General features: G+C 43.6%; 1 protein-coding gene across 2 annotated transcripts; it reads right to left on the bottom strand.

The window, feature by feature from the left end:
• Positions 1-7,677: 7,677 nt before the first annotated feature.
• On the bottom strand, positions 7,678-16,279 carry LOC137072705 (lymphotoxin-alpha). 2 transcript variants are annotated; one of them, XR_010904658.1, is made up of 7 exons: positions 15,919-16,279; positions 12,236-12,271; positions 12,111-12,147; positions 11,891-11,980; positions 11,490-11,724; positions 10,877-11,415; positions 7,678-10,845 (listed from the first exon to the last, which is right to left on the bottom strand). XR_010904658.1 is itself a non-coding variant. In XM_067440634.1 (6 exons), exons 1-6 carry the CDS (start codon positions 16,123-16,125, stop codon positions 11,247-11,249), a joined length of 774 nt encoding a protein of 257 aa, XP_067296735.1. In that variant the 5' UTR covers positions 16,126-16,279; the 3' UTR covers positions 7,678-11,246. The 2 variants fall into 2 exon arrangements, 1 of the variants encoding a protein (XP_067296735.1); XM_067440634.1 differs by having other exon boundaries at positions 7,678-11,415.
• Between the last annotated feature and the right edge of the window lie 1,214 nt (positions 16,280-17,493).

Here is a 17,493-nt window from a genome sequence, read left to right as displayed (position 1 = left end):
GGTCCTTCTCGACCCGCTCAGAGCGGGATTCGAACCGGAGTCTCCAGCGTGGGAGGCGACTGCTTGAAGCCAGAAGAGTGAGGTTTACACTCACAACTCTTAGGCCACATCCACACAAAACCAGAGCTTTCCATATCTGATCTTTATTTTCCCTTGTCTCAAGAAATATCAGTGTACACATAAAACCACTGAAACCACCTATAGTATACATGCCAGACCAGTATGTAGCACTGTAATGCTGTCAGAAGACTTGGAGTATGCACGAGACATGGTGGGATGACATAAAATATACGGATTGGCTGTACACACAAAAACGCAAGGGTGTCAGTTTGAAATGTATCCACTCTGGGACCCGGTTTCAAAAAATACCAGTTTCAGTCTCCCAAAATGCTGGATCAGTTTGGATGAAACGCTGTAACAATACAAAATGTTTCCGTATACAGTGTCTCTGTGTGGATGGTGTCTTACATTACACTAACCCCCCTAAAACTTGCCCTAAAACCCCCCTAAAAAGCTCCGAGTGGGATTCAAACCGGGGTCTCCAGAGTGGGAGGCGGCCACACGCTGCCACGCCCCTTTAGGTTAGGGAAGTGAGGTTTATGCACAAAACTCATACTGGCACCAAATGTTACTGGTCCTACTCGACCTGCTCCAAACGGGATTCAAGACAGAAGCGAACTCTTGAGATCAAGGGAGTGAGGTTTTCATGCATAGCTCTGACTGGCCTACATTACACTCATCCCCCTAAACCTCACTCCCATCCGGGTCACGGCACCAAATGTTACCTGTCCTACTTGACCCACTCTGAGTGGAATTTGAACCGGGGTCTCTATACACTTTGAGTGGGATTCAAACCGGAGTTTCCGGCGTAAGAGGCGACCACAGACACTAGCGTCAGTCGCTGACAAACCTCTTGAGGTAAAGGAAGTGAGGTTTACAAACACAGCTATTACTGGCCTACATTACACTCACCCCCCTAAACCTCACTCCCATCCGGGTCACACACAGCTATTACTGGCCTACGTTACACTAACCCCCCTAAACCTCACTCCCATCCGGGTCAAACACAGCTCTTACTGGCCTACGTTACACTCACCCCCTAAACCTCACTCCTATCCGGGTCAAACACAGCTCTTACTGGCCTACGTTACACTCACCCTGCTAAACCTCACTCCTAAACTGGTCACACACAGCTATTATTGGCCTACATTCCTATCCGTATTACTGGCCTACGTTACACTCACCCAGCTAAACCTCACTCCCATCCGGGTCACATGCGGGTCATACTGGCCTACGTTACACTCACCCCGCTAAACCTCACTCCCATCCGGGTCACACACAGCTCTTACTGGCCTACGTTACACTCACCCCCCTAAACCTCACTCCCATACGGGTCAAACACAGCTCTTACTGGCCTACGTTACACTCACCCCCTAAACCTCACTCCCATCCGGGTCACACGCGGGTCTTACTGGCCTACATTACACTCAACCCCTAAACCTCACTCCTATCCGGGTCACACGCGGGTTTTACTGGCCTACGTTACACTCACCCCGCTAAACCTCACTCCCATCCAGGTCACACACAGCTCTTACTGGCCTACGTTACACTCACCCCGCTAAACCTCACTCCCATCCGGGTCACACACAGCTCTTACTGGCCTACGTTACACTCACCCCCCTAAACCTCACTCCTATCCGGGTCACACACGGCTCTTACTGGCCTACGTTACACTCACCCCCCTAAACCTCACTCCCATCCAGGTCACACACAGCTCTTACTGGCCTACGTTACACTCACCCCGCTAAACCTCACTCCCATCCGGGTCACACACAGCTCTTACTGGCCTACGTTACACTCACCCCCCTAAACCTCACTCCCATCCGGGTCACACACAGCTCTTACTGGCCTGCGTTACACTAACCCCCCTAAACCTCACTCCCATCCGGGTCACACACAGCTCTTACTGGCCTACGTTACACTCACCCCGCTAAAACTCACTCCCATCCGGGTCACACACGGCTCTTACTGGCCTACGTTACACTCACCCCGCTAAACCTCACTCCCATCCGGGTCACACACAGCTCTTACTGGCCTATGTTACACTCACCCCCTAAACCTCACTCCCATCCGGGTCACACACAGCTCTTACTGGCCTACGTTACACTAACCCCCCTAAACCTCACTCCCATCCGGGTCACACACAGCTATTACTGGTCTACATTACACTCGCCCCCTAAACCTCACTCCCATCAGGGTCACACACAGCTATTACTGGCCTACGTTACACTCACCCCGCTAAACCTCACTCCCATCCAGGTCACACACAGCTCTTACTGGCCTACGTTACACTCACCCCGCTAAACCTCACTCCCATCCGGGTCACACACAGCTCTTACTGGCCTACGTTACACTCACCCCCCTAAACCTCACTCCTATCCGGGTCACACACGGCTCTTACTGGCCTACGTTACACTCACCCCCCTAAACCTCACTCCCATCCGGGTCACACACAGCTCTTACTGGCCTACGTTACACTCACCCCCTAAACCTCACTCCCATCCGGGTCACACACAGCTCTTACTGGCCTACGTTACACTAACCCCCCTAAACCTCACTCCCATCCGGGTCACACACAGCTATTACTGGTCTACATTACACTCACCCCCTAAACCTCACTCCCATCCGGGTCACACACAGCTATTACTGGCCTACGTTACACTCACCCCGCTAAACCTCACTCCCATCCAGGTCACACACAGCTCTTACTGGCCTACGTTACACTCACCCCGCTAAACCTCACTCCCATCCAGGTCACACACAGCTATTACTGGCCTACGTTACACTCACCCCGCTAAACCTCACTCCCATCCAGGTCACACACAGCTCTTACTGGCCTACGTTACACTCACCCCGCTAAACCTCACTCCCATCCGGGTCACACACAGCTCTTACTGGCCTATGTTACACTCACCCCCCTAAACCTCACTCCTATCCGGGTCACACACGGCTCTTACTGGCCTACGTTACACTCACCCCCCTAAACCTCACTCCCATCCAGGTCACACACAGCTCTCACTGGCCTACGTTACACTCACCCCGCTAAACCTCACTCCCATCCGGCTCACACACAGCTCTTACTGGCCTACGTTACACTCACCCCCCTAAACCTCACTCCCATCCGGGTCACACACAGCTCTTACTGGCCTGCGTTACACTCACCCCGCTAAACCTCACTCCCATCCGGGTCACACACGGCTCTTACTGGCCTACGTTACACTCACCCCGCTAAACCTCACTCCCATCCGGGTCACACACAGCTCTTACTGGCCTACGTTACACTCACCCCCTAAACCTCACTCCCATCCGGGTCACACACAGCTCTTACTGGCCTATGTTACACTCACCCCCTAAACCTCACTCCCATCCGGGTCACACACAGCTCTTACTGGCCTACGTTACACTCACCCCGCTAAACCTCACTCCCATCCAGGTCACACACAGCTCTTACTGGCCTACGTTACACTCACCCCGCTAAACCTCACCCCCATCCGGGTCACACACAGCTCTTACTGGCCTACGTTACACTCACCCCCTAAACCTCACTCCCATCCGGGTCACACACAGCTCTTACTGGCCTACGTTACACTCACCCCCCTAAACCTCACTCCCATCCGGGTCACACACAGCTCTTACTGGCCTACGTTACACTAACCCCCCTAAACCTCACTCCCATCCGGGTCACACACAGCTATTACTGGTCTACATTACACTAACCCCCCTAAACCTCACTCCCATCCGGGTCACACACAGCTCTTACTGGCCTACGTTACACTCACCCCCCTAAACCTCACTCCCATCCGGGTCACACACAGCTCTTACTGGCCTACGTTACACTCACCCCCTAAACCTCACTCCCATCCGGGTCACACACAGCTCTTACTGGCCTACGTTACACTCACCCCCCTAAACCTCACTCCCATCCGGGTCACACACAGCTCTTACTGGCCTACGTTACACTAACCCCCCTAAACCTCACTCCCATCCGGGTCACACACAGCTATTACTGGTCTACATTACACTCACCCCCCTAAACCTCACTCCCATCCGGGTCACACACAGCTATTACTGGCCTACGTTACACTCACCTCGCTAAACCTCACTCCCATCCAGGTCACACACAGCTCTTACTGGCCTACGTTACACTCACCCCGCTAAACCTCACTCCCATCCAGGTCACACACAGCTCTTACTGGCCTACGTTACACTCACCCCCTAAACCTCACTCCCATCCAGGTCACACACAGCTCTTACTGGCCTACGTTACACTCACCCCGCTAAACCTCACTCCCATCCAGGTCACACACAGCTCTTACTGGCCTACGTTACACTCACCTCGCTAAACCTCACTCCCATCCAGGTCACACACAGCTCTTACTGGCCTACGTTACACTCACCTCGCTAAACCTCACTCCCATCCAGGTCACACACAGCTCTTACTGGCCTACGTTACACTCACCCCCTAAACCTCACTCCCATCCGGGTCACACACAGCTCTTACTGGCCTACGTTACACTCACCCCGCTAAACCTCACTCCCATCCGGGTCAAACACAGCTCTTACTGGCCTACGTTACACTCACCCCCTAAACCTCACTCCCATCCGGGTCAAACACAGCTCTTACTGGCCTACGTTACACTCACCCCGCTAAACCTCACTCCCATCCGGGTCACACACAGCTCTTACTGGCCTACGTTACACTCACCCCCCTAAACCTCACTCCCATCCGGGTCAAACACAGCTCTTACTGGCCTACGTTACACTCACCCCCTAAACCTCACTCCCATCCGGGTCACACACAGCTCTTACTGGCCTACGTTACACTCACCCCGCTAAACCTCACTCCCATCCGGGTCACACACAGCTCTTACTGGCCTACGTTACACTCACCCCCCTAAACCTCACTCCTATCCGGGTCACACACAGCTCTTACTGGCCTACGTTACACTCACCCCCTAAACCTCACTCCCATCCGGGTCACACACAGCTCTTACTGGCCTACGTTACACTAACCCCCCTAAACCTCACTCCCATCCGGGTCACACACAGCTCTTACTGGTCTACATTACACTCACCCCCTAAACCTCACTCCCATCCGGGTCACACACAGCTCTTACTGGCCTACGTTACACTCACCCCCCTAAACCTCACTCCCATCCGGGTCACACACAGCTCTTACTGGCCTACGTTACACTCACCCCCCTAAACCTCACTCCTATCCGGGTCACACACAGCTCTTACTGGCCTACGTTACACTCACCCCCCTAAACCTCACTCCCATCCGGGTCACACACGGCTCTTACTGGCCTACGTTACACTCACCCCCCTAAACCTCACTCCCATCCAGGTCACACACAGCTCTTACTGGCCTACGTTACACTCACCCCGCTAAACCTCACTCCCATCCAGGTCACACACAGCTCTTACTGGCCTACGTTACACTCACCCCCTAAACCTCACTCCCATCCGGGTCACACACGGCTCTTACTGGCCTACGTTACACTCACCCCGCTAAACCTCACTCCCATCCGGGTCACACACAGCTCTTACTGGCCTACGTTACACTCACCCCCCTAAACCTCACTCCCATGCGGGTCACACACAGCTATTACTGGCCTACGTTACACTCACCCCCCTAAACCTCACTCCCATCCGGGTCACACACGGCTCTTACTGGCCTACGTTACACTCACCCCCCTAAACCTCACTCCCATCCAGGTCACACACAGCTCTTACTGGCCTACGTTACACTCACCCCGCTAAACCTCACTCCCATCCGGGTCACACACAGCTCTTACTGGCCTACGTTACACTCACCCCCCTAAACCTCACTCCCATCCGGGTCACACACAGCTCTTACTGGCCTACGTTACACTCACCCCGCTAAACCTCACTCCCATCCGGGTCACACACAGCTCTTACTGGCCTACGTTACACTCACCCCGCTAAACCTCACTCCCATCCGGGTCACACACAGCTCTTACTGGCCTACGTTACACTCAACCCCCTAAACCTCACCTTTCAAAAGGGACGCCTAGATGTTGGGGAATATCAGGACATCATATTAACAAACCCAGAGGAGTATTAAAACATCTGCAGTTATTATTGACTGCCTTTCGCTCTCAAGATAGAAAGTGAAGTGAGAAGAAACTAGCCGTTGTTTGTTTGTGGTGACAGCAGTTTTTTTTTTTTTTTGTGGAAACTTCCGTTGTGAATGCAGAAATGCGCTGAGTCAGGAAAATGCAACCCCCTCCCCCCCCCCAAAAAAAACCTGTTCCTGTGCGCGGTCCACTTTCTGTCTTTTTCCACCTTGCTTTTACCACATCCTCCCATCACTATCTCTCTGATTATCTCCATTTCCCTGCATTTCTCTCTCTCTATCTGCCGTGTTTTGTGAGGTTTTGATGTGCAGTGCTGCATTCAGAACAATGAGGCTGAAGCACAAGAAAGAGAAAACCAGGTAGACAAGCGACATTGTGCATGGCTCAAGTGACTCACTAGAAAACACTCAGGATTTCAGTATTTTATTATTATTATGAAAATGTAATAAATGCACATTCCAGTCAATGATACAATGTTCGACTGACACATACAGTATGCATTCTATAAATAACAGCAAACACAATGTCACACCCCCACTCAAACTAGAACACACACATGAATGTTTGATCTCGTTGTTAGCGTGTACTCGAGGTCCGCTCACACCAGAGATGAAGCGATATAGCTTTAAAAATGAAAGTGTTAGAAAAGTAAAGGAATAGCAGAGTCCACACCACAACTATAACAACACGTTCAGACATTGACAGCCAATCAGAAACCATCCTGCTTTAAAGAGTTCGAGCATTTAAAGGACTACTACATACTTGTAATAAGCAGAGCGTGCATTGGTGTGGACAATAATAAACGTATCGTTTTTGGTCTCAACGGGCCGTTAAAAAACCTGAAGTGGGTGACTGTCTTTCTCAGCAAAATGCTCTCAGACTTTTGCTTTGACTAGCTGAAATCAAAGAAAATAGTAATGATTTATACTGCAAAGCTGAGAATTTCAGTGCCGTTTAGATTGAGAAGCGTCTGCGTTCACATACTTGAGTAGAGTACGTTTCTCCCCCAAACATTCAGTCACAGACTAAATATAACATTCATGGTAAATTTGAGTCAGGTGAAGGTGACAGTCAGTAATGATCAGAGGATCTAATCCGATAGCACACGTACGTCACGGAGATGTCTATTAAATGTCTGTGAGAAGTATTTTTAGAGCGCTTGCTCATCTGCAATACGTCTCTAAGACGTTTCCTCTCAGATGCTAAGCATTGAAAAAAAAACGTCTTTAAGATGTTCATGATTTAGAATGAATGTAAAACTGCCTTTTCTAAGACGTTTTCCAGATTGTGACATCTTAGAGACGTACATGTGCTTTCTGGGTAAAATCCACTTAAAACCTTTTAATAAAAACATGTAATATACATAAAAATAGACATGAGCTTATAATAGATAAAAGATATATCAGACATGATGTTTACAGACACAACCCTCATCCTTCCCTCACGGGTCAAAATGACCCTAAAAGTATACGTAAATTATTTATTTATTTTTATTCAAATAGCTTATTTCATTTTTATTGTATATTTTTATGATTTTTTGTGATATTTTTTTTATTACTTGATTTGATCAATAAATAGTAATTTAAGCATGTTATTCACTTTCATTCAACTTAAAGGTTCAGTTCACTTTCAAATGAAAATGTCCTGATCATTTCCTCACCCCCATGTCATCCAAGATGTTCAAGTCTTTCTTTCGTCAGTGAAAAACAAATTACGTTTTTTGAGGAAAACATTCCAGGATTTTTCTCCTCATAATGGACCTCAAATGTCGGATGGTAAGTCTGGATCAGACTCTATTCCTCTGGAATCACCAGAGTCTCTGAGGCTCTTCCTCTGAAACTGCAGTGATTTGGACCAAGTCCACTATGTGGAGAAAAATCCTGGAATGTTTTCCACGAAAAAATTATTTTTCAACTGAAGAAAGAAAGACATGAACATTTTGGATGACATGGGGGTATCAGGACATTTTAATTTTGAAGTGAACTAATCCTTTAAATTCTAAATAACTCACAATGTCATGCATAAATGTTCATTCAGCTGAGAAGATCTCACTTTGGGTGTTTTTGCCAACTACTAATAGCATGATATCACATTAGGGGTAATAATACAGCATGGTATTTCATGACTCTAGAGGTCTTTATAGCTCTAAATGGAACAGATAAGCTGTTCCGCTGGGTCCTAAAGTCAGATTCTCTTCAGGATTCATTCAGATACACAATCACTTTTGGGTAAAGTTTTAGTATTTATAGTTTCAATTTTTCTATGTGTAACCTACAGAAGCATTCCATTCATTCTTATGGGGGTCAAATTGACCCGAGAGAGAAGGATTTGTAAAAAAAATTTAAATTTCAACCACAAAACTACTCGCATCCAGTCCAATAATTTATTTGTGGTTCAAGTGCGACAAAAGGCACAATTTTTTTAAATAATTGACCCGAGGGAAGGATGATGGTTAAAGGCACTGGAGTGGCGTCCGACCTCAGATAATGACTTTAACCATTATGCCTATTTAAACATGAATCTGACACAGTAAAGTTTCTCAGGAAATGGTGTGTGTACTACTGATATAATTAACAGTATATTTGTTTTATTCGCCATTTTTTATATCCACATTCATCACCATTACATTTTAATGGTTAAATACTATGAGAAATTAAATGTTGCTTGTGTTTTCAGAGCAAATGCAGAATGTCACCCCCTTAAAAACGATGCTGTGATCATATTTGATGGCAACATTATAAAATCTTTGGCATTTAAAAAAAAAACTGTTCTTGGCATATACCATATGAATACAATGTGGTTTGTTGAGCTGGTATTGGTCACACTTTACTCACATTATTCACTATTAACTATGACTTTTGCGTCAAAAGCCTACTTTAAATTTTTTTTTAATTAACAGTTGGAAAGGTAGTTGTTGTATCGTTTAAGTTTTGGTATTGGGAAGGATTAAGGTGTGTAGAATAAGGTCATGCAGAATAAAGCATTAATATGTAACAATAAACAACAAAATTGCAAGCTAATAAGCAACCCTGATATTTGCTAGTAAATATTAGACATTGTTGCTCTTATATTTAACCCTAATGATCAACCATGAAACATTTTGAATGTAATAGGGTTAAAAGGAAGACTGAATTTGACAGTTTTTCTCAGTGTTTTTTCGATAATGTGCAATAAATTCTGATCCGACCTAATTTTATTTAGTTATCTATTTAAATGGTACTACAAACCTGCCTGACTATTTGTGCTGTATTGTGGGAAATAGTTTAAAGGCCCATTCACACCAAAGATGAAAATATAACAATACATTTTTAATACGTATTTAAAGTTCAGAGCACAGATATAACAATATCAGCACAGACCAACAATATCGACTGGAATAATTTTTCCTCAGCGCATGAATGATAAAAACATTGACGGCCAATCAGAGCTGGTGTGGACGCTAATATAGTTATTGGTATAATTCGCGTTCTTGGTATGAACAGGCCTTAAGAATATATTTTATATAATTTATATGAATAATTTACTACGTATTTTACTTAATATTTAATACATTACAAATAAATAATTTGTTAAAAATAAATCTGTAAGATAAAAAGACTTTGGCAGCTTCTTAATTTTGTAGCCATACTGCTGTATTTTCACAAGTCAAGAATTGATTAAAAAACGAATAAGAAGGAAGTGAACACTGAAACCTAAAGGGGATCATATTATTTTAAATAAAGACATGGTAACATTAATTTTACAAACAGAAAACAGTATAAATGCATAAAACGCAGCATAGTTTGAAATTAAGGGTTTAAAGTGTGTTGATCGTGCGTCTACAGTGTTTTCATCCAAAGTTGATTTGCATGGACCAACCACATTTTTATCCAGTCTACAATACACATTTCAGATATATCTCTCAGCTGGATTCAACAAAGTCTGCAAGGATCATTAAATTAAATGTTTACTACATATTCAAAGATTTGTTTCAATGATATAAATACTACTACTACTACTTTAAGTAGGCCAAACATATCAGCCAATGCCGATATTTTAATAATTTCAAATATCGGTGGATATATTAACCTTGGCAATGAAATATATCTGTCGACCACAGGAAAAAAAAATCTAAATAATATATTGCAATGATTCACAAAAATAATGTAAAAATAATATTTAAAAACTGGAATGAGAACTAGAGATGCACGATATATCGGCCAATATATCGGTATCGCCCGATGAGAAAATTTGTCCGATATCTTAAAGTCGATAAATAATGTATTATTTATTTCAGCTGAGACACTTTAGATTAGTGTTCGCTATGATGGGTTTGAAATATGATTGGAATCCATTTGAGAAGGAAAATACAGTTAACATGCAACAATCATATTAGCTACATAAAAATATTATGAGAACATTATATTTGTGTGCTTGGGACATTTAATGGTGAGGCTTTTGTTTTTGCTATCAGCCTCTCAAAAATTATATATATTTTTTATTTAGATTAATCCGCCAATATATTGGTTATCGGCTTTCAAATTTAAAGAATTATCGGTTATCTGCTTTCAAATTTAAAGATTTATCGGTTATCGGCTTTCAAATTTAAAGAACGATTGGTTATCGGCTTTCAAATTTAAAGATTTATCGGTTATCGGATTTTAAATTTAAAGAATTATCGTTATTGGCTATCAAATTTAAATAACTATCGGTTATCGGCTTACAAATTTAATGACTTATCGGTTATCGGCTTACAAATTTAATGACTTATCGGTTATCGGCTTACAAATTTAAAGAACTATTGGTTATCGGCTTTCAAATTTAAATAATTATTGGTTATCGGCTTTCAAATTTAAATAACTATTGGTTATCGGCTTACAAATTTAAAGAATTATCGGTTATCGGTTTTCAAATTTATAGAACTATCAGTTATCGGCTTACAAATTTAAAGAATTATCGGTTATCGGCTTTCAAATTTAAAGAACTATCAGTTATCGGCTTACAAATTTAATGACTTATTGGTTATCGGCCATTTTTTTCATATCAGTGCATCCGTAATGAGAATCTGTGTGTGAAACTATGTTTCTTGCAAAAGTTTGTCAGTATTCAGACCATGAAGGCCCCGAAAAAGTTCTCATATGGCTCATAGTGCACCATGGAGCTGTTATTGACCTTAACAAACACACTGTCTCCTTTATTCAGGTGGAAGATGCCGCCCAGGTAGCTGTCGCCCCGCTCGCCCGACGGCTGCCGTTTATCGGAGCAGCAGATGTACCTACGGTAAAAACATTCATGACCTCAGTGCTGACAGACGTGATCTGAAGAGATTTCTGTTGAAGGATGGCGTACCTGGAGCTCTGCATCAGCTCGATGGGCTTGTTGTTGTAGTTCTCTGAGCACTGCATGACTTTCTGTTGGAAGAATTTGCAGTTCTCCAGGTGGGTGATCTTGGAGAAGATGTAATAGTAGCCGTCCTGCTGGATGTACAGACTGTTATTACTGTAGGACAGACCCTTCAGGAACCCCGGGAAGCTGTTGGACCTCCAGTGCAGGACGCCATCGCCTCCGGACACAGACGAAACACCTATGCAAACGCACATAACATATGGATGACATCCAAAACAGATGCTGTGTTAATTCTGCTAAAAATCTCATGTGTTAAGGGACTAATTTTGACAGCACTAATATAATATAATGCTTTTACCAGAAGTTATTGTATTAATGAGAAGTCTTTCAAAAGTGTTTCATACTTTGCAGAAATGCTGCCGGTTTGTTGTCAGCTTTGTCTGCCGGTTTGCTCTCTCCTTTGGGGGTTATTCCAGGTAATATTTCATTAAATACTGTAAAAAAGCAGGACAAACATTAAATACATGGTAAACACTATTAAACACATTATTAAATACAAATAGTAGTATTTCGCACCTGTGTGCGTGCGTGCGTGCGTACGTGCGTGTGTGTGTGTTTACCAACCATGTGAACTGCTGGATAATTTGTCCATTTCTCCCTGCTGATAAATATTAACAGTATAATTAGAATCATCATCCAAGACATGTTAATATACTCACAAACACACACCTGAGTAAGGATTAACTCACTTTGATGTGTTCCACGTTCTGGATATCTGGTGAAATCTAGGGGGAAAAGAAAATATATGACAACATGTTTTTAACAACTAAAATATTTTGGCTTTTCAGGCGTGAATTAATCGGGAAATCAAAGCCTATTCACACAAACGATATTTGAATTAATTTAATGTATCGACACAAACACATAACCAATAACATTCATGCTTTTAGCCGCTGTGGATACATAAAAATACTTAGTCTGTCATAATTGTGACTTTTTACACAACATTTGCAGTCTCAATTCTCAATTTCTACTTTTTTAAACTCATGAATATTATTTAGTGTCATAATTTTGACACTTTATCTCATAATTTCAATTTTTGCAATCTCATAAATATGATTTAATGTCAACATTTCGACTTTTGCAATCTCATAATTATGACATAATATCCTAATTTTAATTGATCTCAAATTCATTTCGTGCAATCTCATTATGATTTAATGTCATAATTTAAATTTTTGCAATCGCATAATTATGCTTTAGTAATAATTTCAACTCTTTTCCAGACCTTATGATCATGATTGTGTCATAGTTCTGACTTTTTTTTAATTAAGATTTACCCAAGCATGATCATTTTTCCTTATGTGGTTGAAATATTGAAGAATGTTTGTATAATCTGAACCTGATGTGCTTAAGGGCATCTAATGTGTGTTCATTTGACTGGTCTCAGACCCTGAAACCAAGCGTGCAAACCAATATATATGTTTACAGGAAATCAACACAGTAATCCAAAACTATGAGCAACACACTGCGTGGGTTGTGTAACCTAGCGGTTAGCAATCTGGGCTAGTGACCAAACATTCACCACCACCAAACACAACACCTCAGGATCCATTAGCTAAATGAGATTAGCCAGTCATCAATGACAATAGAGCGTCAGCTATTATTAACAGAAGACACTAGCTAGGACACAAAGTTTACTTAAAATTTGGAATATCACAAAAAAGTGCAAATGAATCAGCGTTTCCATCCCATGTGTTTATGAGAACAAAATGGCCACTTCCTGGCGCAAAATATCAGTAATAAACGGTACGTTTTTGCAATTGGCCTCTTTTCCCTTCATTACAAATGGGTGTTGTCTCAAACACACACACACACACACACACACACACACACACACACACACACACACACACACACACACACACACACACACACACACACACACACACACACACACACACACACACACACACACACTAAACGCTTCTGGAGAAATTAAACCAAATGATTCAGGGCCCGTATTTATCAAACATCTGAGAATTACTCACAGGAACACTGCTAAGAAATGACTTAAGAGTAAAATAATTCTTGGCTCAAAGCTGCGCTTAATTACAATTGCAATTTTTAAACTGGTGTGCTCCTAAACACTGAGAGGCCTCTCGAGCTCTTAAATAACTGGGGCAGTAAAGCCCCTTTCACACTGCACGTCGGACCCGCAATATTCCCGGAGCATTGCCGGGTCGCCTTCTGTGTGAAAGCAACCACGTCCCGGGATTGATAACCGAATTCGACCCGGGTCGGGGACCTAGTAACATTGCGGGATTCGACCCGGGACGAGCGCTGTGTGAACAAAAGCCGAAACTAATGCCGCAGCGTGTGCGTAGTTATCGTGCGACTCCTAGAGCTTGTTTCTTCAATAACACAACCCTGCAGTGCCAGAAGAGCTCGTCGGTGTTTTAAACGCAGAGAGTGTTCGTCTACAAAAGAAACTCAAATTAAACAAGCAGAAATGAGCGCAAACTGGACACAAGTCGAGACCACGGAGCTCCTGACTATCCGCGCTGAAGCGGAGATCGCTCGCCGTTATACGTCACATCCGGATGTCACGTGTCGACTCGATCCGGGACCGTTACGGGTTGTGTGTGAAAGCACACATATTACGGTATTTCGCTGGCAGTGTGAATGGACCAAATCTAGCGGCCCGGGAACAAATGCCGGGTCGCAATATCCGTGTATTTGCCGGAATCGCAGTGTGAATGATGACTTGCTTTTGTACTTAAGTTTGAAGTAGGAGTAAATTTCTTTTATTCTCAGCACTTAAGACTAAAATAGCACTTTGAGAAGCTTGATAAATACAGGCCCTGATCACAGACTTTGACCCACACCAAACTAACATCTAAAATCCTGCGACGCCATTGGTCCACTGGTCCAGTTATCCAATCGCAGGTTCTGCTGAGGGATTTATTCAGTAAATATGTTTATCTGTCTCACTTGAGCACATGTATCTTTGTTTCTATCCAGCTTTTTTAATGCAGAATCTTAATTCGTAAAGATGGAAACACAGTGACTAATTCGGCAGCAAAGAGAAACCTAACATTCCTACAGGAGGTGATGTCAGCACAGGGGTGGGTGGGGGGGCAATCTGGTCATCTGACCGACACTGATGATGTCATGACACGTCCAGCTTTGGCAAAGGCATCTCATTCTTGGGTAAATATTGCATGTGCAAATTTAATGAGCTCATATGTGGCACCACAAAACCACAAAACATGAAAGCTCAATAATTACGCTTTCCATTGATGTGTGGTTTGTTAGGGCGATATTTGCCCAAACTATTTGACAAGCTAGAATGTGAGGGTGCAAAAAATCTACATATTGAGAAAATCTCCTTTAACGTGGTCCAAATGAGGTCTTTACCAATCCCTATTACTACTAATAACACATTTATGATATATTTCTGGTAGGACATTTACTGAATATATTAATGGAACATGATCTTAATATCCTAATGATTTTTGGCATAAAAGAAAGATGTATAATTTTGACCCGTACAATGTATTGTTGGCTATTGCCACAGATCACTTTCCAAGGGTCACATATTAACTTAAGTTTGGAATATTTGTGCAACTTTACATTTACATTTACATTTATGCATTTGGCAGACGCTTTTATCCAAAGCGACTTACATTGCATTCAAGGGGTACACATTTTACATTTTTGTCAATTCTTGCTTTCCCTGGGAATCGAACCCATGACCTTGGCGTTGCTAGCGCCATGCTCTACTGTTTGAGCTACAGGAAACTTTAAAAGATTAACACCGCAGGACATACCGGTAAAACCGTTTTTAATATACACCTAAAATAAACACTTTTTCTGAGAATCCAAACTCGAGTTAAAGCCGAATGTCTCAGTATTTGGCCTAAACCTGCCGATCATGACCTCCAGCAGGATCTGAGATGATCCAAAGGGCATCTTGGGCTTTAAATATTCAACGATCTCACTCAAAATACTCTGGATGTTTCACAAACAGGGCTTAGACTATAAGCCAGGATTAGTCTTTAGTTAAATTAGGGCATTTAAGTGGCTTTTATGAATACGCATTAGAAAAATAACACTACTGGTGTCCATCTTAAGACAAAGCAATGGCACTGACATATTTTAAGACATGTTTTCAGTTAAAACAACTCAAACATGGGCTAGCTTAAGTCTGGTCTGTGAAACCGTGTTACATTTAGTTTTGAATGACTGTACTATATGTGGCTGTTTCTGACCACAAATATCACAATTTTGACTTTTTTTTGTCCGTATTTTTTGGTGTGCATAGGTTTTCTACCAAACAAATGAAGTAAAAACGTAACATTTTGAATGCTTCGGTCTAAAAATGGCTGAAGAAGCATAACTTTATGAAGACACGTGCATGAGGACTCACCGTGTGTTTGCTGTACAGGTGACAGATGCATCCAGCTTCGATGAAGATGCCCAGCAGGGCCACGGCCAGCAACAGGTAGATGAGGTTGAGCCCAGGGACGTCCATCCTGACCGGCACCTGACGCGGGAACGCCTGGCTATCCACCACAAACACCTGCGGAGAGCAGTCCTTCACATCTTTATTCACACTCTCACCTGCGTCCGTCATTCTGCACGTCACCAGAACTGATCTAACGAGCCACACGAATGACACTTTCAGAGCGTTCCTCCATGCAGCGTTACTGCATCGTCACAGTGAGCACAGCACACACACACCCATAAACCATCATCTGAGCTTCAGAGCGAGCAGACATCCTCTGACCCTAAACCTCACGAGTGCATGAGAGAGAGAGAGAGAGAGAGAGAGATGAGGGTGTGTATCTCACTTAGAGAGAGAGAGAGAGAGGGAGGGGGTTCAATAAAGGAAAGAAACTAAAATGAGGAAGTTTGGGCTGTATTGTGATAAATCTATCTGTCACCTCATAAGTACGCATGTCTTCTGAAACTGTTTTGTTTTTGTTCTCTATTTACATTGCTCAACTTTTCTTTTTGTTCTTTTTTTTGCATTGTGAAAAGTGACAATATTTGCTTATTAAATAAAAAGTAACTTTTTTATGTATGTTGCTACTTATGAGAAACAATGTCCTTGTCAGGAGTTTGTTCTGTTTAGTTTCTTTATGGTGGACTTTCAGTCTGTTTTCATTCATCACCCATCTCATTTCCCACCACTCATCAGTCACAGAGTTCATCTTTTCTAGTAAATCATCCGTCCAGTTAAGTTCCTCCTCCTCTATTTAGTGCCCGGTATTGCACTCAGTTTCGTGTTGTTTGCGTGTGTTAAATAAATCTTGCTGTTATTGGGAAATATTTTGTCTTCTTCGAAATCTTTGACCTGAGAGGGTTACAGAATACCAGACAAGATATTGATTATGCAGCAAGATCTGCTGTTGAGCTCAGGAGAGCCGCGATTTTTCTGCATGTTTTTTTCCGTCTTGCCATCACTAGCCTCCACGAGACCCTGAAGTCCCTGCTCTGGAACGGGGGAAATAACGTTGACCTCACAGACACCGCTGGTCTGAACTGGAAAGAAGCCCTCATCTGGTGGCTGGAGATTGTCCGGCCCCGATCCAGGACAGGATCTTTCTGCTCTGCTCTAGGATCTCTTTGCCCCATCTTGGCCCGTCAGCTTTGTCTTAGCTCCAGAGATCATCAGCCTAGTGGCTCCTCCCACCTTCAGCTTCGCCAGAGATCATCAGCCTAGTGGCTCCTCCCACCTTCAGCTCCACCAGAGATCATCAGCCTAGTGGCTCCTCCCACCTTCAGCTCCACCAGAGATCATCAGCCTAGTGGCTCCTCCCACCTTCAGCTCCACCAGAGATCATCAGCCTAGTGGCTCCTCTCACCTTCAGCTCCACCAGAGATCATCAGCCTAGTGGCTCCTCCCACCTTCAGCTCCGCCAGAGATCATCAGCCTAGTGGCTCCTCTCATCTTCAGCTCCGCCAGAGAGCCTCAGCCTAGTGGCTCCTCCCACCTTCA

The sequence above is a fragment of the Pseudorasbora parva genome, chromosome 4, assembly GCF_024679245.1.
Source record: "Pseudorasbora parva isolate DD20220531a chromosome 4, ASM2467924v1, whole genome shotgun sequence".
Taxonomy (NCBI): domain Eukaryota; kingdom Metazoa; phylum Chordata; class Actinopteri; order Cypriniformes; family Gobionidae; genus Pseudorasbora; species Pseudorasbora parva.
Note: the sequence above shows the minus strand (reverse complement) of the source record. Positions and strands in the feature narration are given on the sequence as shown.

Excerpts from the sequence above, each read along its gene's own strand:
- LOC137072705 (XM_067440634.1), bottom strand. The coding sequence starts at position 16,125 with ATGACGGACGCAGGTGAGAGTGTGAATAAAGATGTGAAGGACTGCTCT. Across the intron at positions 12,148-12,235 it reads AGAACGTGGAACACATCAAA|CAGGGAGAAATGGACAAATT; the intron begins GTGAGTTAATCC and ends AATATTTATCAG. Across the intron at positions 11,981-12,110 it reads ATTATCCAGCAGTTCACATG|TATTTAATGAAATATTACCT; the intron begins GTTGGTAAACAC and ends GCTTTTTTACAG.